The 23,225-nt window shown below is 49.9% G+C and overlaps 1 protein-coding gene across 5 annotated transcripts in view; it reads right to left on the bottom strand.

Moving 5' to 3' along the window:
* INVS (inversin) overlaps positions 1-23,225 on the bottom strand; it is a 144,542-nt gene that overhangs the window by 4,577 nt on the left and 116,740 nt on the right. For all 5 annotated transcript variants that reach the window (XM_075560223.1, XM_075560221.1, XM_075560222.1 and 2 more), the window contains 4 exons: positions 21,784-21,996; positions 9,828-10,090; positions 5,393-6,059; positions 560-789 (listed from right to left, as the gene is read on the bottom strand). In XM_075560223.1, coding sequence (XP_075416338.1) covers positions 560-789; positions 5,393-6,059; positions 9,828-10,090; positions 21,784-21,996 — 1,373 coding nt within the window. The remainder of the gene's footprint in view (positions 1-559; positions 790-5,392; positions 6,060-9,827; positions 10,091-21,783; positions 21,997-23,225) is intronic.

Here is a 23,225-nt window from a genome sequence, read left to right as displayed (position 1 = left end):
CCTGACCAAGTTCTGGATCCCGTAGTGAGCAGTAGGCAGTGTCTAGGGGAGCCCAGGATGCTGCAACGAACTTGCCAGGCTTAGTCTGTGGTGCGTTTTCTTGGATGAGCTTTTGCGAATGAGTGCTTCGTGCAGGGCTGGGGTTGGGGACCAGTGCACTAAGGACGGTGCCTCACTGCCATGGAATCGACGCCAACTGAGCCACCTAGCCAAGGAAGGTCAGAGGGAGGCAGGCAGGGTCTACCGGAGCCAGAGGTCCTGGAGATGGGGAATGGAACGGAACACCTGAGCAGGGTCGGTGGCTTTTTCAGCCACGAGACTCAGAGGAGACTCTTGGCTGGAAAGTTCTCTGGGCCGAGATGCCTCATGAAACCATTTTGGTCCAGGATGAGTTGGGAGTGAGGGAGGGGAGGGAGAGTGCGGTGTTGAGAACACCCTGAGGGCTTGGAAGCAGCTCTGTGCAGTTCCCATCTGAACGGAGTGTCCCTGTGTTAGAAAGTGCCATACAGCTTTCTGGAGCTACTGCTTGTAAACCGTGAGGTGCCCATCAGGGAATTACCGTAGATCTGGGTGAGCATTGAGCGCTTGGTGGACTTTACACCCGAGCTGCCCTTGGATGGACCCTTGGTGGTCTTGCCTGCTGCCGTGGCCTTTGAGGGCTTTAGTTCCAGATCTTTCTGCCAAACCTGGAGGAGCGAGGCCGCACACTCTCGGTTCCACATGTCCACATCACCAGCTCCCCGCTGCTTCATGTGCAGAAGGTGGGAAAGATGCTTCCTGAACTGATAGCTAATGGAGACAGGGGTGGGAAAGGTGTTACGACTTATCAGATCACAGTACTGAAGAAAGAATAAAAAGCAAATTTCTATAAGGTTCCTAGAAGCTAGATAAATTCTATTTGCTGAGTTCTGGGCAGGTGCAGGCAAGCTTCTTGTCCTAGCACGTTGAGTGTTGAGTTACTTTTCTATCGTCAAACATTCCCTGGACTAGGTGTAAGCACGAGGCCAGTTCTTGCCCTGCAGGAGCTCAAGGACTCCTGGGACAAACCAGCCGGGCAGTGTGAGCAAGGGACGGAGCGAGAAGTGAGACTGGAGGCAGGTGCAGGAATGACATGTTTGGAGGTTTAGTAAGGATTACTTCTGCTGAATTTTAAAGGACAATTGATGGCTTACCAGGAGTCCTGATGGCACCGTGGTTAAAGTGCTCAGCTCTGCTAATCGGGGGGTTGGTGGCTCAAACCCACCTGCTGCCCTACGAGAAAGGTGTGGCCCTTTGTTTCTGTAAAGACTCAGCCTGGCTTAACAGTCCACGTGCTACTCGGAGGGGTAGTAGCATGGAGTCTTCGTAGCTCGTGATACAACTACCGGTCTCTGTGTCTGCGGGAAAGGAGAGGTGACCATTAACGATGCAGGAGCTAGCTTGTGGCGAGGTGGCCAAAGGCACCAAGAAGGTCGCGGTCGTGGCCAGTTATGGTGCCTCCCTCAGGAATATGGTGAAGAAAGCAAATCAGCCAAAACGCCCAGTCCACTCGCTCCTTCTGTGGCAAAACCAAAATGAGACACACGGCGGGGAGGTAGCACTGCGGTTCCCACAGGAGAACAGTAGCTGCTGGGCCAGACCTACGTACCCCACTCCCACCCCCTAGCTATCCTAGTAGAGGCCGCCAGCAGAAGACTGAAGAAGTGAAAGACTGGCAGGAGTGCCACCATTTGAAACGTCTCTGCCTGTGACAAATGGGTTACTTTATGTGGTGATAAAAAGAGAAAGCCAGTGACAGACGCGAGGAACAATTAGTCCAATGGACTAATAGGCCGCACAGATCTCTGTGGCGCTGAGGCCAAAATGAGAGGACGCCTGACGGCCACTGCCATCTGCTCAGAAAGAGGTCACGTTAGAAGGTCCTGGGTCGAGAAGGAGGGGGAAAACGAATTAAAACTCAAAACCATAAAATAAAATTGGAACAGAAGACCACGTGTTCTGGTTGGAGAGAGACCGGTGGAACCCCTGAGGAATGGCCCTTTGCCACCCACTGGCCTAGCACTGAACTCGCCCGCACAGGTCACAATTGAGCTCAAAGAATCTGTAATGCACCGTAACACCAGGGAGGCCCACCCTTTGGAAGAAACCATCTTTGGAGGTCCAAAGGGCAGCCCCAGGAGGCGGGTAAATGAGGGAGCAGTACGGGAGCACGGTCATGAGATGCAACAACGGCATGAGCTGGTCAATGGAAACCTGCTGACTGAGAAGAACAAAAGGGCGTGGAGAATGGTCCAAGGGACCCCACGGGCCCCAAGACTGGAGTAGAGACGGTGCCACCACTGCTGGTTGCTCTGAGGGAGGTCCCCGACACCCACTGCCATCAAGTCAGTTTCTACTCGGAGTGACACTGGGACAGAACTTGACCCTTAAGGGTTTTCGAGACGGTCAATCTTTTCTGGAGCAGATAGCCTCATCTTACCCCCCTTGGAGTGATGGGAGGCTTTGAACCAATGATCTAGCAGTTAGCAGTCCAATGCCTAACCCATGGCACCACCAGGGCTTGGATAAAGTGGGAGAAAATGTGGAAGGAAACTGAAAGTCATAAAAAGACGAGGCTTGCTGATTTGATTGGACAGACTGGTGGCACCCCTGAGAGTATGGCTCTGAGAGATCCTCTGGGTCTGGAACTGTGGCACCTCTTCCAGCCATGCGGTCACACCAGGGAGGATGCGCTCCTCCCAACCCCCGGCCGTCGGAGCGCCAGGCCATCAATCACCCAGAGTACGTCCCAGACAGGGAGACGGGCAGGGTGCTGTGACTATGGGGGATTGCAATCAGTGACACTAACCAATGCGAATGACTGTTGGAACAAAGTTTAAAGTTTTCTTTAAACTTCCACCCAGATCACAATTTCAAAGAGCAGGGTGTGGGGTGTGCAGCCGTGGAGACCGCATAGGCCAGTCTGCCTAGCTGATGGCGTGACTGGGTTCACATACTGCCCTGGGCAGTGGGTTTTGGTTGTTTCCAGGGGTGGTTTACCAAGCCGAGAGGGGCATGCCAGGCATCAGAAGGGCATGCACAGAGGTGTGGGCTTTGCCAGGAAAACAATCTGCAGCATGCCCGGCCCACTGCATGTCTGGGGAGGGAGAGGGGAGGCCGGGCTTCCCCATGGAGAAGGGCACCATCTCTGAGGGTCTGGGGACCCGCGGGCACTTTTCCTGTGATGAGCCTGACAATCACACTGTGAACAGGTCTTAGGACGCTCAGACAAAGGAGCTCTGAGGGTCCTGGGCGTCAGATGTGCGGCTGCTAGCCTCGCGTCGGCTGCTCGGAGGGAAAGATGTGGCTGTCTGATGCAGACTTCCAGCCTCAGAAACGATGTCCGGGGTCACTCTGGGAGTCGGTTTGGTTTGGTCTTAGCCCAGTTAGCTAATATTCACGTGGCTGCAAGTCGCTATTGAACACAACTGTTGGGGAGCCTCCAGGGGAGGTGGCGTCCGTGTTCAGCACCTGGAGCTGCTGTGGCTCCCAATAGGACACCAAGGGGCCACCGAGAGCAGCTCACAGAGTTGGCCCTGCCAGATTTTCCAAAACCCCAAACAGGAAATGGTCTTCCTAAACCTGCCCAAACCTGGCAGTGCTTGATCAACCCCAGCCTGCCTTCCCCAAAGTGATCACAGCCGGCCTTCCCTTCTTTCCTGTAGGGGGGACGAACCATGCACCCCCCCCCCGCACCCACCCCTAGAACACATGCCATGCACCCCAAGAGCCCATTTTGAGGATTAAGGAGCACCTGACCCCGTCATGATGTTTTCAATCACCTGTGAAAGGTGGACAATGAATGAGGGAGACCAGAAGCCTCGCTGCATCAGAATTATGGTGGCGAATCCTGGAAATACTGTGCAGGGCCGGAGGGCAAACCCAGTCACCGTGGGTGCACACTGTGCTGTAGCACTGGGCCCCCAGCACAGTGCAGACTGAGGACCGGGCCGTGTCTCGTTCTCTGCACAGAGCTGGCTGAGGCAGCACCGCGAAGCACAATATGCTCGTGGCATCCTGGGGTACTTCCCGGTCTCTCTGCCTACAGCAGCAATAGCTTGCAATCAGCGGGCACTATGTGCCGGGCTCTGCTCCCTGTCCCACTCCTCAACGCTCCTTAGCTTTGTCAGTTCAGACACAGCCCCAGGACAGCACACTGGGCTCCTTCACATAGAATGCAAGATATCTAAGGACATAACAAAAGTGGTTTTAATGCCACCAGACATGCGACTTTCTACAGTGGACAGCATCCCAGAAGCCCTCTGGGAGTCAGTAGCTCCAGGCCTCAGAGTTGCACAATGGCTCAGCCAAGGGGAGCCTGGCTAATTACCTCCCCAGATGGGTCCCTTACACCATGAGCCCACTGTTCCTGGGAGGGATGACTGAAGGCTCATTTGCTTCTATGGACACTTAGTGACAGGACCTGTCAACTTCTCACTCTTCAAAGGAGTCAAAGAACACACCGTCCGAGGGGGAGGGTTTTGGCCAGGGAGCAGCTGTGGAGCCTGACATGGTAAACCTTGCTGGCTCGTTTCAGCCCCAGGTTTCAGCTGGGATGGAAGCCAGTGCACAGCCTGGGAGAACTCTCCCAGGAGGGAGAGCCCCGACCAGAGGACTCGGCAGGAAGCTTGGCACTGGCACTTGGAGAAGCTTCGCTGAGGTCATTTAAGTGTCCAAGCTTCCGTTTTCTCATCAGTAGAGAGGGCACTTCCCCACAGCATCCCTGTGAGGATCAATGGAATCCGTACAAGCAGAACCGCGTAGCCCGATGCTTGGCGCAGCGCCCACTGAATGCTTCACTGCTGGCACTAGCTGGCAGTCAGAATGACCCTGGCACTCTGCTACTGACTGTTACGTCGGTTACGTCGTCTGGCCTGTTCTGAGGTCAAGAGCGCGAGGCCTGCCTCCAACGACGCTCTCAACCACAGCAAGCCCTGCCGTCCCTAAGGAAGAAAGGGCACGAAAGACCCTTGGCCCTGAGTGAGGCAGAGGCTAAAGTGCTGGGTGCGACCCCTCGGACCAGGGCGAACCTGGTCCCTGTCTCGACTGCCTGCTAGTGCCACGGGGACTTCGGAAATGGCCGAGGAAGCGCTGCAAAGGCAGGCGGTCTTTGGGTACTCCCGGAGGCCTGGCCCTGGTCCCCACACAATCTCTCTTGTCTCTTGCTCTCCCCTCTCTTCGGCGATCCTAGGCTCTCTCCAGCCCCTTTGCCCTTCGCTCCTGTGCTTACAGCGACAAGCCTGCGCTGCTCTAGCCCGGGGTCCGTGTGTGCGGTCCATCCCGGTGTCTAGGCCTGGGGGCAAGGAGAAGGGCGGCGTCCCGGGAGAGACACAGCCACCAAAGACCCAGCTTGCCTGCCTGCCTGCCCGCTTACCGCCTCCAGGCGCGCTGGATGACGGCGGCCGCCGTGTTCTTCCTGCGGAACAGCTCTTTGCGGCCGCGTTCCCGCTGGATGATCTGCAGCCGCAGCTCCACTGGCAGCAGGTCCAGGCTCACGCCCTGCCCAGGGGGCGGCGGGCCAGGCGGGGGCTCCGGCTCCTTGGACCCCGTGCGTGTCCCCGTCTTCCGGGCTCCTGACCTCACCGCCTCTGTGCTCGGTGGCAAGTCTGCGAGCTTCTCCTGCGTCGCCCTGCTTCTTGGGGCGCGAAGGTGGAGAGGAAGCTGCCCAGCGGGGAACGCTTCCCCCTTGGCACTGCCAGGCCGGCTGGAACCGGCCGGGGAACCCCGGCCCCCCTTGAGCTCTTGCACCCGGGTTTTCTGGGGGGCATGCCTGGCCGTGGGCGTTGAGTCACGCAGCCGGCTGGGTGTCCCGTGGCCGTCGGGCCGGGCAAGGCTGGCCGCTGCTCGCGTAGGGTCCTCTCCCCTGAGGCCGGAGGGCTGCTTCCCCGAGCCTTTGCCCCGTGCACGCGGCGGCCCGCCGCCTGGGGGACCCCGGGGCAGCCCTGCCCGGGAGACTCCGGGTCCGCCGCCGCCATCGTCGACTTCCGCGGGAGCGGAGTGGACCCCGCTGGCTCTGCCTGGACAGCGTTCTCTGGACGTTTCTGAAGGGGCAGGGAACGAATATTTATTAGCCAGTTTGCATAATTGGGCACGTCTGTTCCCTTGTTCACACACGATACTCAGATTTGACGAGATTTGAGAATGGTGATTATAATCCAAGATTTAAGGGACAAGAAGGGAAAATCACAGCTCTTTATCAGTGACAATGCCCGTCTGAATCGAACGGGATCCTTTCAAAGCAAGGTCATGCTTCAGGAAAATAAAGGCGGTGCCCAGGGACCAAACAAACAAAAACGAATGGAAAAGGGAAGCTCCTTGCCCTGGGCTGAGCATGGCCTAGGCCTGCGGTGGCCTTCGGCAGTAAGGGGTTATGCGACGTGACCATAGCTTAACTTAAGGAAGGGCCGAACATGACACCTTGGTAAGAAGAAGTTCATTGCAGACAAGACCATGCAGGAAGCCAGCACTCTTATTTAGAGGGCTAGGCAGGAGCCTGCAGAAATGATAGCTCACATTAAACATACAAATAAAAAAATCTGCTTGCAAGCTCGGACACAAGGAGGTTGGAGTCAAGTTAGGTTCGAGGTGGGTGAACAGCTTCCCAGGGGAGCTTGCAAACAAAGCCCAGGGGCTCATGTGGATTGGTGGATTCAGTATTTATTGATAACCGCTGGGAGAAATGAACATAGAAACTGGCCCCAGCACGATGGCATCCCAGAATGCCTACTAGAAGTCACAGTCCATGGCCTGGCCTAAGCCTACCATGTACATATTCTGAAAATGAGCCCACAACCCAAAATGAGCAAACAGCCCACCCAGGGCAACAGTGAGAAGATGCACACTGGAAGATTCGACCGTCAAGAACGTCAGCTTACAGGGCACCGTGTACACACACACACTCTGACTAAAGAAGCAGAAGAACACTTTTAAACCAAGAGAAAATAATAAAGCTATTTCAAAAAACCCATGTTATTTTTTTTGTAAGTAACACATATCTTCTATATTTGTCAGCTGCACCCTTGCCCTGGGAGGGATTTTGTAAATGTGCTATGCTAATATTTTTACAGCAAAACATGAAAACACTGGCAAGAGGATGCAGGGGGTGGGGCCGTGGCACCGCTGGCAAACAAATGTATGAGGTGCAAGCGAGACCCATTGCTGGCGAAGGGCCTCGGGTGTGGTGAGGTGGAGTGACAGCCCTAGCGTAGGAAAGGTAGAGACGACTGGACAGGGCTGGGCGGCCTGACAGTTGTGCACAGGGGCACCAGGCGTCAGAACCCATTCGAATGCAAACCATATCAAAGGCAGCCGGTACATCAAGAAAGGTGGATGTCGGGGATTTTGTCTTGTTTGGATTCACAATCAGTGCTCATGGAAGCAGTAGTCAAAGAGATCAGATAATGATCAATCAGGAGCACAGTGCAGGACTGGGCAGTGTTTTGTTCTACTGTGCATAGGGTCACGCTGGGTCGGAACTGACTCGATTGGATCCAACAATAACAACAACAATAAGTATATTGACTCATGATTGCTGAAGAACACAAAGAGCGAACTGGACTTAAAGACATTGGTTACCGATGGGGATGGGGCAGAAAGAAGAGGGAAACGGGAAGTAGGGAGTTAGGATGAAGGCGCGGCATTTCTCTTGAGGACACTTTTCAGTACAGCTCTGACTCTTAGAAACACTACATTGTTCATAGATACGAAAACATAAGCAATTCAAATCCACGGGAACTGGAGAGAAACCAAAATCATTGCTGCGATGCGTCCAAGAACCGCCCTCACGGGGTGATGATGGAAAAGGCCCAGCACAGTAACTTTGCTAAGCTGTGTTCATCGACTACTGTAAAGCTGGGGCTGCTTGTGGTAGGCCCTTGTGACTCGGGAGGATCCCACATGACAGGACGGAGCCGTCCCCTGGGAGCTCCTAGGCTGTCACTTTTATGGGAGCAGCTTGCCAGGTCTCTCTCCTGCGGCACTGCTAGTGGGTTCAAACTCCCAGCCCTGCAGCTGGCAGGTTCAGACTGACTGGGCAAGCAGGGCTCCTCACGCTAAGGTCAAAGCCCAAAAAGCCGCCCGGACTCCACATGCTCTTGTACCTCACATGACTCAGTCTGTTTCTCGGGGGGTTCTTAGCTATCCTGAAACCAGGCATACTCGGACTTAATGCCTATATTATAGATAAGGATTAAAGTGTCTCCCTGCTAGAGAAAGATGTTTCAAATAAGGAAAGAGGAAAGGCTGAACTACACCAGATGGTGATGATTGGCAGCTGGGAGCGGGAGTTGTGGGTGAGTTCCCAGCATTCCCTCCAGGAGACTGAGAGGACAGTTTGGTGTATGCTGCGGCTCGGGCTTCCTGCCGGGAGTCTGAGGTTTTGGTAGGTGCCACGCGGAGGGTGCTGTATCCCTGTGGCTCCACAGCAGCTTCCGGGGTAGACAGCATTGCACACGTGTTCCGTGTGTTCCCACCTTTTCTTGGGATTTCACCCCATGGGGCTTTTCTCTTTGCGAAGACTGGACTTGGCATCTTTTCACTGTAATCATATCCCAAGTTCCACTCTCAACTGAGCCTTAAGAGTCCCCTTCACTGAGCCCGAGGGGAGTGTGAGGGACCCTGAAATCTAAAATGCGGGCTGCAATACTTCACAATTACACATGAGGGCTAAAGACAAAGACTCCCTCCTGAAAGCAGCCGGAGACAGTCAGGTTACCTGCAGCGGAATGCCAATGGGAAAGGCAGTGGACGTCTTATCGGAAACTATCAGGGAGGACCCCAAAACAGTGGCATGTTATTTTTTCATGTGCTGAAAGAAAAGAAGGCCAACCACAAATTCTGTATCAGGGTAACCACTGTTTAGGAATGAAGGAGAAATGAAAACATCCTCATACAGAGGACAAGTTGTCGCTAGTAGGCTTAGCCTTACAGATTGGCTACAGGACGTTCTTTACAAAGTGGAACTGATTTAGAAAGCCGCATCCTGGGACATCAGGAAGGAAGAAGAAACAATGAAAGAGCAGGTAGATGGGCACGGACAATACGCGATCCTTTTCCTCATGCGTTTTACAAATAAAAAATATGTGATCTGATATTCAAGTAATAATATTTAAAAGTGGAGACTCCACCTAATACACAATGAAAATCTCATCTGCTCTTGTTTTGTATTTGTTTGTACAGGGAAACGGGATGGATGGAATTACGGACCCTGGTAACTGGATCGATGAGCGTCTGGGGCCCGGTAGAGAAGTCTGGGGGGAAGCGGGGAGCCAGCATCAACAGCACAAGTGGGATGAAAGGTTCCAAAGTTGATGTGGCGATGACTGCACAGCCCTTCTTGATAAGACTGAACTACTGGAATATACGATCTGTTAATTGTTGCTCAATAAAATAAAATAAATACATTTTCCTCTCAGTGAATGGCTGAGAGGAGTCAAATAAAAATAAATTAAAACCAAAAAGTGGGGAAGATAAGAAGACCTAAATGTTAGTGAGGTTTCCACCCTTCACTTAAGATGATAAAATGTTAATACCAGCACATATCATGTCACATATACATTAGAATACCCAGAGCAACCACTATAAAAAGCGTACATAGAGTTACACTCAAAAGCACCATAAATGGTCAAGATGAAATGCTACAAATATTCAAAGAGCATTTCAGGAAGGTAAGAAAAGAGAACCACAGAAAATAAACTTAAGCACAGATATATTAATAATTATCTTAACTGTAAATAATTCGAACCATTTATACCTATCAAAAGGCCCCTCACTCCATGGCGGCCATCAGAGAACAAAGGAAATGTGCGTACCACTTGGCTTTCTGGACTCTGTGTCTTGTAAGTCTGGGGAAACAGGCTGCTCCTTCTGGGGGGCTCTGTCTGGAGACCCTGCTAAAGACCCCGGGCAGGCCCTCCGCGTAGAGCCCTGGGCGGTGCTGCTGGTGGGAGGCTGTTTGCAGGGGGTCCTGCTGGGCTGATCCAGGGTGCTGGGTTGGGGTCGACTGGAACCTGGGCTCTGCCTTCCCTTCTGCTGTTGCTCCGCCTCTTTCCGCTTGCTTTCTTCCTCCCGCTTCCTGGAAGCAGAGCGAGGGAGGAGAGGGAAAAGATTGCAGAGCACGGCCTGCTCAGGCGGTCCTGAGTGAGACCTGAGTTTTCAGAGGAGCGCCACAACACAGAGCACCAGCAGGGACCCGTCCTCGAAGAAGGGGGTCATGCTTGGCCAAGTGGCAGCTCAGGGGAAAAGAGGCGAGCCTCCAGAAGACGGACAACGGTGGCCGTAGCAGTGGGCTCAGCACAGCAAGGGTGAGGCTGGCTGGGACTAGGCAGTGTCCCGTTCTGCTGCACACACAACCGACAGAGTCCAACCCAACTAGACAGAACCTAACAGCAAAGCATCACCATCACGTCCCAGAGGGATGTGCAGATGCACATGTTTCCAGGAGCAGTCTTTTCTAGAGAAAACGAAATCCAACCTTTGATACCACGAAGAAGCCCTGGTGGCGTAGTATTATCTGCTGAGTTACTAACGGCAAGGTCTATTTGGTGGAAACTCAGTTTCTCCAGTTAACACACCATGTTTATAATCTTGGTTTGGTGCAGAGATCTATTTAGAAATCCCCGAATTTTCTGTTTTCGTAATGCAATGCAGATGTTTATTCCATCATAGTAACTGGTGTCCGAGTGTTTCTTAGGGGGGCCTCATTGAGATCAATAATTCAATAAGCTTGGGGTGGCAGTGAAGGCTGGCCAAAGGTAAGACCTTAAGTGCCTTGGTGGTGGCTGCCGCTGAGATTCCAGAAAAGGGAGCTGCTCTGTAAGGAATACGGGCAGCAACCTGCTGGCCCTTCAGTGAAGAAGAGGAGGAGGAGATGCAAGAACAAACAGACTGGGAGGGATGAAAAGATGCTAGACGGGGTGCTGCCCAGAGGAGGGGCCAGAGCAGAGAACTCACCTCAGTGGACGTGACAGAGAGGGCTTTTGCCCTCTGCCTGTCGCACTCTACTGAGTAATCAAATCACCTTGCATCTCAGTAAAACGCAGGGTTTGCTTTGCAAGCCTGCAATGGGGCTCAAGATCATGCACCTCCACCAAGCAGGAAACACATACAGCAGGGCCTCTGACCACAGAGCAAAGGAAAGTCTAGCATGACTGTTAACTATAGGCTAGGATGCAAAACAACACCCACTTTTGGTAAAGAGCCCTGGTGGCACTGGGGGTTAAGCATTAGGCTCCTCAAAAGGTCAGCAGTTCAAACCCACCAGTCACTCCAGAAGAGAAAAAGGAGGCAGTCTGCTTCCGTTCAGATGTACAGCTTCGGAACCTCTCTGGAGTCCTCCTGCAGGTTCACTGTATGTCGCATTGGCCGGAAGGCAGTGGTTTGGGTTACCAGAGTCATTGAGCTGCTTGCTAAGCAAGTTTCTGTGAGAACCAGGAATGATGACGTTGCTGAGCAGATACCAGGCACAGCCCTGGTGGGGACAAAGGCCCCGAGAAGTCTGAGACTTCTGATTTCCACAGGCTGTAAGGTTTGAAGCAAAACATTTAGATCTCAAGGGACTGTCTCGCCTGCTGCAGTCAGCACCTGAGGTTCCCGTGGGTGCCTGCAAGCAGCTTTCACTTGCATGCGAGTCAGCTGACAGGAAGGCTGCTTTTCAGAAAACGTGGAAGCGGCTAACGTGCTGCTTACTGATCGGACAGCAGAGGGAGCGCTGCTCTCGCTGATCGGACAGCAGAGCGCAGAGAAGGCAGCGCTTCTGCCCAGCACCGATGGGCAGCGCGGCCTCCAAAGGAGGTTGGCCCGAGACACTTTTGTGGCTTCCTGGCTGGGCATCTACGTGGATCTCAATGGCACCTACAGGGTCTTCTACAGCGTTTAGTAGGGTTTTGTTTGTTTCTTCTCATTTGGGTGGAACTAAATAAGAAACTATCAGAATATATGATTGTGTCCTTAGTGTACTGGTAGAATTAGCATAATTTTTAATGGTTGCATTTTACATTAAAAAAAACAAACAACTTCCAGTTGGCTCACGGCTACAAATGGCAAGTTCTCCAGAGCTGTGGTTCTTGCTGCAGAAGTAGGAGGAGTCGGCATTGGACAGGGACTGGGAATTATGTGTGATCTCCGGCCAATTTTATTTGTGCTGCAGCTTTTAAACCAAAGTAAACAACAACAACAACACACACAAACACACGCGCGCGCGCACGCACTCCTGAGAGGTGAACATGATTTCCCATGGATGTGAGTCTTGGATGAGATGTCCCAGACCCCTGTTTAGATTCAAAGACACCGATTCTGCTTTCCGAGTCTGCCCCCTTACTTGGTAGCTCAATAAGAGAAGGAGCACATGGTAATTACAGAGTCAAGATAGAACTAAGTTCCATTGCCCTTTCCTCCAATACTCCTTCCAAGGACACAGATGGTTTTTAAATTTCACTCATTACTCTTTTCTCATCATTTAAGAAGTGAACTGGGTCATATAAAGCAAGTGCTACTGTCACATCAAAGTAACCATTAACATCATTTAAAACCAGCGTCCAGTGTAGCTTTTAGTCCTGAACTCTTAGACTCAACATTGTCATGAAATGTGTGTTTCCCCTCCAACTAATTTATTACAAGACATTGGAGGTCTTTAATCTTCACAGGACACTATGTTATAAATGTGGCCGATTTCACTTGTAAAGTTTAGGAAGCAAATACCAGAGAAAGAACCAGTTATTCCACTTGATACAGAAAAATTAGAAAGGGAAAAATATAAACTCTGTGACACAAGAAGTAACATTTTAGCAAGAAAATGTTACCGTGCAGAGTCTTAGTAAATAAGAGTTCTGCATTTTCCTCATCCTGGGGAGCCCTGGTGCCTTAGTAGGTTGTGCGTTGGTCTGCTAACCACACGGTCAGCAGTTTGAAACCACCAGCTACTATGCGGGAGGAAGGGGAGGCCGTCTATTCCTGTAAATATCTACATCTTAGAAACCCACAGGGCAGTTCTACTCTGATCTACAGGGTCGCTGGGAGTCGGAATGGGCTCAATGGTGGTAAGCTTGGCTTTTAAATTTTCTGATCCTGTTTCTACTACCTTAAGGGAAGCTGGCCTTCTAACGGGCTGCCCTTGGCCTGGTCTGTATTATCTTTCCTAGAGCAATCTTCCTAGCTCCTCAGAGGCTCCTATTATAAGACAGTGGACAAGACCTGCCTCAGGTGCTGTTTACTACAGTCTGGGGAGGGGGGTCCTTCAGACCAGGGGCTGGTGGACCTGAGGCTGATCCACCAGAGAAGAAGCTCTAGGGGACTCATTGGTGGTTCAGTCTCTGATCTGAATGGGACTGTGGGCAGAGTTGTGCCTTGTGAGGTTCCCAATGCAGATCTGAAACCCCAAACCTACTGCCATCGAGCTGATTTCTACTGCTAGCAAGCCTCTAGGGGGTTTCCGAGACTGCAAATCTTCACGGCAGCAGATAAGCTCTCATCTTCTCCTGCAGAGCAGGGGTGGGTGTGAACCATCAGCCCTATGGTTAGTAGGCCAGTGCTTATCTGATAGCACTACTGGGCATCTTTAGTGCTAAGATCCAAGGATGGACATTCCTATGCATTTTTAGCCTGGACAACTATTTAGCAAGGAAAAGAGTCAGTAAGAAACCAAGTAACCAAAAGAAACCCGCTCAAGGGCAATCAATGAAGTGATCTGGTTGTACAATGGCTTCAGCAATTTAGGACTGAACGCATCTGCTTGCACCACGAAGCACAGAGCAACCTCGGGGCCTGGGCAGTTTGCGTGTCTGAAGCTGGTAGACTTACGTCACTATGTGTTGGAATCAATTCAACGGGAACAGACTTGGTTGGTTTTTTTTGGTTTAGGAATCCCTGAGTGGTGCAAAGTGTAATACGCTCATCTTCCAACTGAAAGGCTGGAAGTTTGATACCCAGAAACACTTCGGGGAAAATGCCTGGTTACCTACTTGAGAATAAGGAGCCATTGGGAACTTGGCACTCCTGGGGTAGCTCTGGGTCAGAGTTGGTAGCAACCGGTTTATATGGCTTTCTGAGCATTGCAAGTTGTCTGACGGGGGCTTTGGAAAGTTCGTGGAAACATTCCGTTATCCTTTAATTTCATTTTTTACCAACGTTATGAAGTACCCTCGTGCTTGTCCAGTTTTAACAAGAAGAAAGTAATTCTCTCAGACGTTGCGAGAGGCAGACTCTCTCTGATCCCATGTGTATGCATGCTTCCATAGACATAAATCCTGGAGGCGGCAGAGGGATGGGAGTTGTGATTAAAATGGGTGGCACAAAAAGGGAGGTCTTGGTAGTTGAGTTTGACCTGTCGCACTGGTTGAACCAGGCTTTGTTCTAAGGCTGCCATTCTGGTTCCCCATCCTCGGACAGACGTGGGGCCAACCAATGTTCTTGACTTTTTTACCCAGTTGGGCGGTAACTGGCACGCTCTGCTGTGTGGACTTTTAGAGCACCAGTCAGACCTCACTGCTGTTTGGTGGAATCACTGATGGTGCTTGGCAGCACTGTTAACAGTCATCGGCCGAAGGACCGGGGCAGTGGACCAAGTGCTGTTCTGGAGCGAAGCTGACTGGGGGAGCTGGTCCCACCAGTACTAGTGCCAAAAGGAAAAAGCAAACCAGGGATGTCTCCTAGCTGCTGGGCATGACACTGATGGGGGGCAGGGCATGAGCCACAGCCGTATCATGGACTCGGCTGGTAGAATGAGTCCCTTGGCTTTAACATGTAGATAGGCGTGCCATTTTTCTCCCTTTCTGCCTGCGTGACTTTGAGTAAGTTAATTTGTGTGGAATTTTCTCCATCTATGAAAGGGCATTAATGGTAGTTGCTGTGTCTACTTATTAGGTTATTGTGAGGATTTACTGAGTCACTGTATCAGAACTTGTGAAGCTGTAACCAAGCCCAAGTCCACTGCCTTCAAGTCGCCTGACTCACAGTGACCCTCTACTGGGCTTCTGAGACTGTCAATCTTCCTGGGAACAGACAGCCTCATCTTTCTCCCAAGGTGAAGCTCATTAGTCCTTTCATGTGTGATAAGGTTATTAAAGATAAAATGGCCCGGGGACTGGATGTGGTCAGGAAAAAAGAAAAGTGCCCATCTAAGTGTGTACCATTTAGAACTCTGGTTGTGAATGTGCACAAAGAGACAAAGACAGACTTGCAATGGGAGCGGGCTATCCACAAAGATGCGAGGCTTCAAAGTGTTCATGGAAACATTTCATTATCCTTTAATTCCAGTTTCCACACTGAAGCCCCCTCGTAGTAGAAAAATAGTAAGTGCAGATTATGCGACATGGGTGTCAGGCTCACTGTCTGACATCGGTAAGGATGTAAAGAGTGAGAGCAGAGATTTCAGCTGATCACAACATAATCTCCTGCACCCGGTTTTGCTCTGACTCATTATCAGAATCAGGTCCGACCAGCTTCCTGCGGTAAAGCCCTGCTGAGTCTGGGTTGGATTGCTTGGGCGGGGCCTTGGCCTTCCTAGCTCACCAGTACCCTCTGCTACTTGATTCACAGGCCCTGTCCCTTAAATATTTTGTTCTGTTTGTAGTTGGATGGTCATTCAGGCTCTTTACATTTCTTCTCATCGTATGTCATTGGGGGTCACTGGAGGGACTGTGGTTACCGTCTCCAAGATGCCTCCCAGTGAGCGTTACACCCTGGTATCTGCACCCTGTGCAATCTCTTCCTAGACTCACCAGGGCAGATGCTTTTAGCCAAATTAGGAGACTGAAGAAATGACAGCGTATGACTTCTGAGACTGTCTATATAAAAGACAGCCCATCGTTTCTCTCTTTGTCTTTTGGGCAATTCACGCGGAGGAAAGCCAGTTCTGTGTTCTAAAGGCACTCAGGCAGCCAGCTCTGGAAAGAGGCCCGTGTGTTCCGGGCAGGTGTGGCATTTGTTGGAAAGTTGGAAGAGCATCCCCGCTCAGTCACTCACCTTTGCCGCCCCTCATTTGTTTGTACAGTGAGGAAAAGGTAAACTCACTCTGTTTTAGAATAAGAAGTAAAGGATAAATTATAAATTGACAACTACAATGCACAAGTGGGGGAGGGCTGAGACTTGGAAGGTTTTTTTTCCCCCTTAACTCATTGAAATATTCAATATACTTGCTGTTCATAATAGTCTCTGAATGTGACAGGGTTAAGACTCCGAAGCTGCCTGAGCATAAGAGGTTTACACAATGAATCATGGCCTCAAGTTCAAATAGAGGCGTGGACAGTTCTTTTACTCTGGCATTGCTTTCGAAAGCAGGACCCACGCCTATCGTAAATCTGTCCAGTGGCATGATACAGCTGAGGGAACATTTGCTCAGGTCCACTGTGCAAGGGCTTGGTCAACCAAATGCCTAAAGAGATAAGTGCCAGTGTGGGGGGGGGGAGATGAGTGGCATACGTATGCTTTTGTGCCTTGAGAAAGACAAGTGCTTACAGAGATTCGTAGGATTAGACCTGAATGCCACCTCAGACAGTATCTGCCACTCCTTCTCTTCGACAGACGAGACTTCAGTCAGCGCGGTGGACGGCAGCTGTAGAACGTTTCCCTGTTGAATTCAGACTACACACCAGGCGCTGGAGACCAGAGATATGGAGCACACACTCTCGGCTCCCCAGGAACTGAGCGGCCAGTGTGTGGTGCGGGTCCCAGGGGGTGGGCCCATATACACCTGTGGAATAGATGTGATGGCTGCTCCAGTGAAAACATCTACACAGAGCTAAGGGAGGGCCTGGAAGGCAGTGATGAAGGAAGCTGGGAGAGGAGAAGGCTACATACAAAGAATGTCAAAGAAAGAGGTCAACGGCCTTCAGGCTGAGAGGACTGCACGAGCAAACACCCTGACCAAGATGCTCATAGAACCTCTGATTCAGCAGGGACCTCAGAAACCAGCTCCTCACATTGCGGTTGGCATTCCTGGTGTGATCTACTGGAGTGATGACCTTTCCCCTTCTGGGGGAACCGATCCAGTGAGAAGACCTCGACCACCTCACAGGAGAGAAAAGGTTTACCCCTGACCTTGTCAGCTGGTGCTGGGTGATGCCTGGGGCTCTGTCAGGTCCTCTCTCTTCACTGTCACTTCCTAACAGGCTTAGTCATATTGGGTCTCTGACATCTTCTCAAGGGAATGAGAAAATGCCATGTGGTTCCAGACCTTTGCCTCAGAATGTCAGAGCTAGATGGAACTTCAGAGATCATTTAGCCCCGTGGGCTTTTCAACTTAAAAAAAAAAAAATCATTGACTTCCTTTGAGAATGTGATAAAAAATCTAGAGATTCTCTCGTCCAAAATGCTAATATGCTCATGACACACAAAGCCCATCCCAGACACCATTTTACTGGTGGGACAGGAGGCTTCTGGAAGTGGCAGGAAGGGCCCAGTGGAAGCATTCTCCAGGGTCACACCACAGGGTGAGCACAAGAGTCAGCTGCTGGATTACCTTTGAAAAAAGATGTTGACAAACTGGACCGGCTGCGGGGAGCAGGCTGTATCATGGCAGGGGCAGTCGGAAAGTCTCCAAGTGGCTGAACGCCTGTTTGTGAGGAGGATTTGCACGCTCTTGTTTGACCTCCAGGGGCAGCTGCAACAGCAGAGGGGACAAGGAGCTTTGCCAGAGAGCACAGTCCACTCAGGGAACACGCTGCCTTGCGAGGTACAGCGTTCCTGAGCAGCTGACTAGTTGGACACATGGAACACCTTCCTATAGAAGGAGCCAAGGCCTCACAGGAGTGTGAGCTGCATGACCAACACTAGACTGGGGAATCTAACTGTAAGACGTACCGGCTCCTACACTGGCCAGACGGCAGCTCAAGTCTCTTTAAAGAGGATGGTAGGCGGGTAAGAAAAGAAAGCTCTGGGAGGTTGAGGCAGCAGGGCGAGCATGTGAGAGAATGCTGACTGTGTACGTAGAGATCTAAGCAGGGGTGAAATGTTGAAGGATCTTAGATAGCATCATGGCTGGTATTTAAAAATGATGGCCTGGATAGAATTGTGATACAGAAGGATGAAAGCAAGAGACATGAAAGGACATTTCAAGTGATAATTTTAAAAATTAATGGTGGCAGCATTTGCAGGAAAATAGGGCAATCAGAAAGTGACAGATCATGGTGAAAATTTGTAGGTTTTATACAGAGAGACTTAAAGCTGAAAACAGGACATCCAAGCAGAAATGTCCAGTGATCCAAAATGATGGCAATGGACAAAAGTTAAGCAAAGTGGCAGTGTCCAGGAAGCAATTGTAGAGATGGGATTTGAGTTTCAGGTCAAGATGGGAGTGAGATCAAAGGGTCATTGGCAGGGATTAAATCATTTAAGTTTTAAGAATGACGACATTCTCAATGAAAAGAAGAATAGTTTAAATGACATAAATGTGGGGTGGAATAACTAAGAAGGGGTGAGAAAGTTAGAGAAGCAGGAGGCTGCTTGGAGTTAGAGAGTGAACTCCGAGGTGGAAAAGGGAAACGTCAAGGAGCAAGAGTGATCAGCATAAACATGGGCTTACCTCGTGTGCCCACCAGGATGCGGAGGCAGGTAAATTACAGCAATGCTCGTGCTGGCAACCACGTAAGTGGCACAGTGTGGGTGATATAGTGCTTTTAACCAGATTATAGGGCTTAAACCGTATTTTCTACAAGACACACCTTAGAACATATGATGGAAACTTCTCTCGCCCAATGTCCCTCTGTAAGTCTAATAAGGCCCTTTCCAAACATCTCTTTAGGGAAGGCGATACCTGTCATCCTCACATGGCAAACCTGTCACGCCCAGGCCACCTCAGTGAATAACCACCTCAGTGAATAAGCAGCAGACCAAGGTGAAAGCAAAACAGAAACAAATATAGATGCAAATGAAACCAAACACAGGGACTTAAATTTTAAGAAACATTTTTGAGAACTAAAATGAAAAGAGACCAAATCAGTGTCTCCTTCATTTAATAGCCATGTTAGGAATGCACACTCCCATGAGTGCCGCAGTCAGGCTGAGCGGACAAGGACAGCTAGGTCACTTACATCTGCAGGGCAGTGAAGGACTTCTAGCCGCAGTCTTTGGAGCGCCCAGCAAAAGGCTTTCCCCAGTGCTTCTGGGTAAGAGAAGGTGGGGAAGGTGCGACAGGACTGAGATGCCCCTCTGAGAGGATCACAGGATTACTGTGACTGCCATCCTGCTGGGGAGAAAGTCAGCCATCTCAGAAGCCCGGAGCAGGGCAGGGGTGGTGCACATCTCCCACAGAGGATTGAAACGCAAAGAACACACTGAGATCCCTGCATCTTGAAACTCTTTGGTTCAGATGACATCTTTGACACCACAAGAGCCGCAGAGGGGCAACAGCGAGAGTGGTAGACTTGCCAGTCCACAGAACACGTGGGGCAGAGTGCCTCTGGGCAGGAGGCTGGCCTGTGGAGTAGGGCGCTACCGACTCCTAATTGCGGGTCTAGAGCTGAGTTCTTTAGGGATGCTTATCGGGGCGGGTGTGGTGTTTACTTGAAATTATTGGCAGCCTTAAAAGGGCTTTGTAACATTGTGCAAACAGGACAGAAACCAAGGGGCAAGTGGCTGAGAGGCCAACGACCAGAGAGGCTTACTGCAGGCAAGGCTAAGAAGGGGCTGTCCTGTTTGAAGAACTGCATCCTGGGCACCTGTAACCTGTTAACGTCCTTAAAACCCACAATTGTGAGCACTGGCTCAGAGTTCTGTGTGGCCACTGCAATAAATGATCAGACCAGTAGAAAAACTAGAGAAAGCTGTGAGAGGGACAACGGATAATAGTGGTATTGAGTAAATTCAAGAAAATAATTGAGAAGAAATAAAGCAGAAGAAAACGCTCAGGTTTGGCAATTTCAAAACTCACAAGCAAGTACAATTCCCATTTTAAAGATTTTGAAAATTAACAATAGAACAGGCAGGACTTACCTTTCGCAATAGTGAAACTAATTAGTATAACGACAGCAACAAAAATCCTCTGTCATCTCATACCTTTCGGACTGAAGTCCGAAAAACAAATAGTGTGAGCAATGATGTGACTTAAGTTTGTCCCTCTTTAAGCCTCTCCCTCTGTAGAGAAGCGCCTCTAACACATGCAGGCTTAGTTCTAACCACAGGTGTAAGGCTCGAGATTGTGCCGCAGGTGAAGGGGAGGAAGCAGAGGCTAGAGATCACTAGGAATGAAAACGCGCAGAACTGGCAAGTGGTGCTGCCTAGAAATCAACTGGTCCAGGGTGTCATGTTTCACGCCGAGCCCGGGAGGGAGAGAGGAGCTGTAGTCAAGGCATCCCAAGTCAGTACCCGAGGCTACTGGGGTCCACGTCCTCCTCCTCTTCTTCCATTATAGCCTCTGATTCCACTGGGAAAAGCTGGAGGAAAGGAGACTCCAGGGCCCGCCTCTCTTCAACAACCAAATGGAGTGTTTGGATGAATACACTTCTTTTTTAGGGGACATACAAAAGTCACGGTGTCTTCGGAGAGGCAGATATGACTTAAAATTCTAAATATAGCAACTCACCCAATAAACTGGAGTTTCTGAAAGCAGCAGAGAAGGAACATTGACTTGAAACCCTGAATGATGGGTCGATACGTATCACCCACTTCCACTTGTTGCTCACAGGAGTAGAAGACACAAAAGGAGGCTGGGAAAGGTGGCAGGTTTTAGGTTTCTAGTGGTTTCTTTGACAAAAGCGAAGAGTAAGACGACAAGATAGCATTTCGTAGGATGCCACTAGCTTTGGTGGTTTCAAAGTCACCGAACATGACAAGTTTCTGCCTTTCAAAGGTTGGCATGATGGTTAGCATTTCCCAGTTCACAGTATTGTGCAACTTCTCACCAAGATGGCTTAGCTTGCCCTTCATTCTGATTGTTGAGGTTATTGGTAGGAGCTGTTGAAATTTGTCATGCCTACGTGTTCTCCATTGTGTGCAAGAAATGTAAGGAAAGGTTCAAGAGTGGGGAAGACTCAGGACCTGGAAGCACTCAGGGCACAGTCGGAAAGGCACCTTTCAAGCCCCTGCCTGCCAGCCAGCCACATCTTTACCATCAGCAGTTTGAGCATCTTGTGCTTGTTAAGGCAACACTCTCGTGCCCTTTACAACACGGCTACTGGACACAGGCCTCAAAGAAAAGGAAAACCAAAGCATGATTCAAGCCAATCACTTATGGTTCCATAACCATGGGGAAACAATCACATGGCATCATGGGTACAAGCTATTTTGTCACAAAATTATGAAGAGACCTCTGAGGCAGACAATTAGCTTTCAGTCACCATTTCTCCCCCAACCAATGGTCTTGTATGGATAGTGATAATTCAACCAACACTGCTTGAACAAGCAACTTAATTTCATTAGTAGAGATTTGGTAAGTAATGGGTGGGTGAAGGAAGGGAGGGAATCTAAGTTAGTTACTTCGATAAATTGAAACTACACCTAGGCTAGTGTACTCAAAGCAAGTGGATACAGTTTAAGTTTACTTTGGAAAGGTTGTCTACCTCTTATCGTTTTCTGTGGGTAGCAGCTCCACCCATAGCTCCCTTCCCTGATTGAGGGTGGCAGTGGTGTACCTTGGGTTTGAACATCGGGGGACTGGCACAGAGAACAGCCATGGGGTAGAGGTTAGGCCTTCCCACTTCATTGTGGGAGCAGTGGGGGAAAGTGGCACCAGTATAAGGGTCAAGAGGAATTCAGCCTCTCTCCGGACTCCCTCCTCCAGCCACCCCCCCACCCTGATCCTGAACCATAAGAGCCGCTGCTCTGAAGCTCACTTACTTGGCAGCTGCATCTTTCCTCAACTGCTCATGCTTCATGAGGAGATTTTTCCGGTCTCGGAAAGCTTTTCTGACTTTGTATCCTTTGTAGACAGCCTGGATTTTGAAGGCAGCGATGTCTTGGATGGCTGCAATGGACAGGGCTCCACGTTCCAACATGAACTGGATCACTTCATGACGCTCACCAAGCAAGGCATAGTCAAGGGGTGTGTATCTGAAGTAGAAGACACACACACACACAGACACACACGTGAATCTAATATGCACATATTAAAGTACTGGAATACAGCTCAAGGCACAACTAAGCAGGACATATTAACTAACAATTCAGAAATCCCATTCTAAACTGTGGAGTATTACCCAACCCAAACCACCTTCTTTACTGAAGTCTGTTCCTTTGTTCTTTAGAAACTCTCAGGGCAGTGGGGGTAGGGGGGTGGGAGGGTGTCAAAAAAGGGGGACTGTGCTTGGGGTCCAGTGCTTTGAGCCACAAACCGAGGCAACTGCTGAACTGTGCTGGCTGGCTTACTAGTTGGGGGCTGTGATCCAGTTTACCTCTTTCTCCAAATAATGCCCCTCCTATCAGAAAACTGTATCACAAAAAATATTCTCTATCATTTTTAAGTTTGAGTCCATGAATACTGGTAATAATTGCTAGTGAAATAGAAAATAGACTTCTAAAGGGAAAAAAAACAGTGTGTGATAAGGACGGCATTTGAAATCACTACAGAAAAGATGGGTTATTAATTAAATGGTACTCAGACAACTGGGTAGACACATGGGAGAAAGTAAAAAAGATTCTTGCATCACATCTTATACCAAAATTAATTTCTGGGTAGAGAGACGATCTAAATATATATAAAAGAAAACATGAAAATACTAGAAGAAATCGAAGAATTAAAAAAAAAATTGGAGTGGGAAGTCCTTTCTAATAAAAGAAGATGATTCAAACTTAAAATTATAAAAGAAGACCAGTAAAGTAGACTATATAAAAATAGCAAAATGATACAGGGCAAAAAAAGTAAAACGGTAGCTCTACCCCCCCCAAAATACTAATAACACCTAAAAATATAAAAATGTGTTCTTTCTTGTGATTTGTTTTGTCACTGATTTGTTGTTATTGTTTTGTTGTTGTATATTGTTGCTTGGTTTTGCTCTGTCTTGTGCATGTTATTATCTCTGCAGGTCTATCTAAATAAGATGGGCTGGATGAACAATCTGGAGGAGAAAACAACCGAACCGAAAGTTCCAGGGGGACATAGGAGAGGGGGAGGTGGGGGAAAGGTAGTGGTGTTAACAAACCCAGGGACAAGGGAACAACAAGTGATCCAAATCGGTGGTGAGGAGGGTGTGGGAGGCCTGGTAGGGCGTGATCAAGGGTAATGTAACCAAGAGGAATTACTGAAACCCAAATGAAGACTGAGCATGATAGTGGGACAAAAA

The sequence above is a fragment of the Tenrec ecaudatus genome, chromosome 10, assembly GCF_050624435.1.
Source record: "Tenrec ecaudatus isolate mTenEca1 chromosome 10, mTenEca1.hap1, whole genome shotgun sequence".
In the NCBI taxonomy this organism is placed as follows: domain Eukaryota; kingdom Metazoa; phylum Chordata; class Mammalia; order Afrosoricida; family Tenrecidae; genus Tenrec; species Tenrec ecaudatus.
Note: the sequence above shows the minus strand (reverse complement) of the source record. Positions and strands in the feature narration are given on the sequence as shown.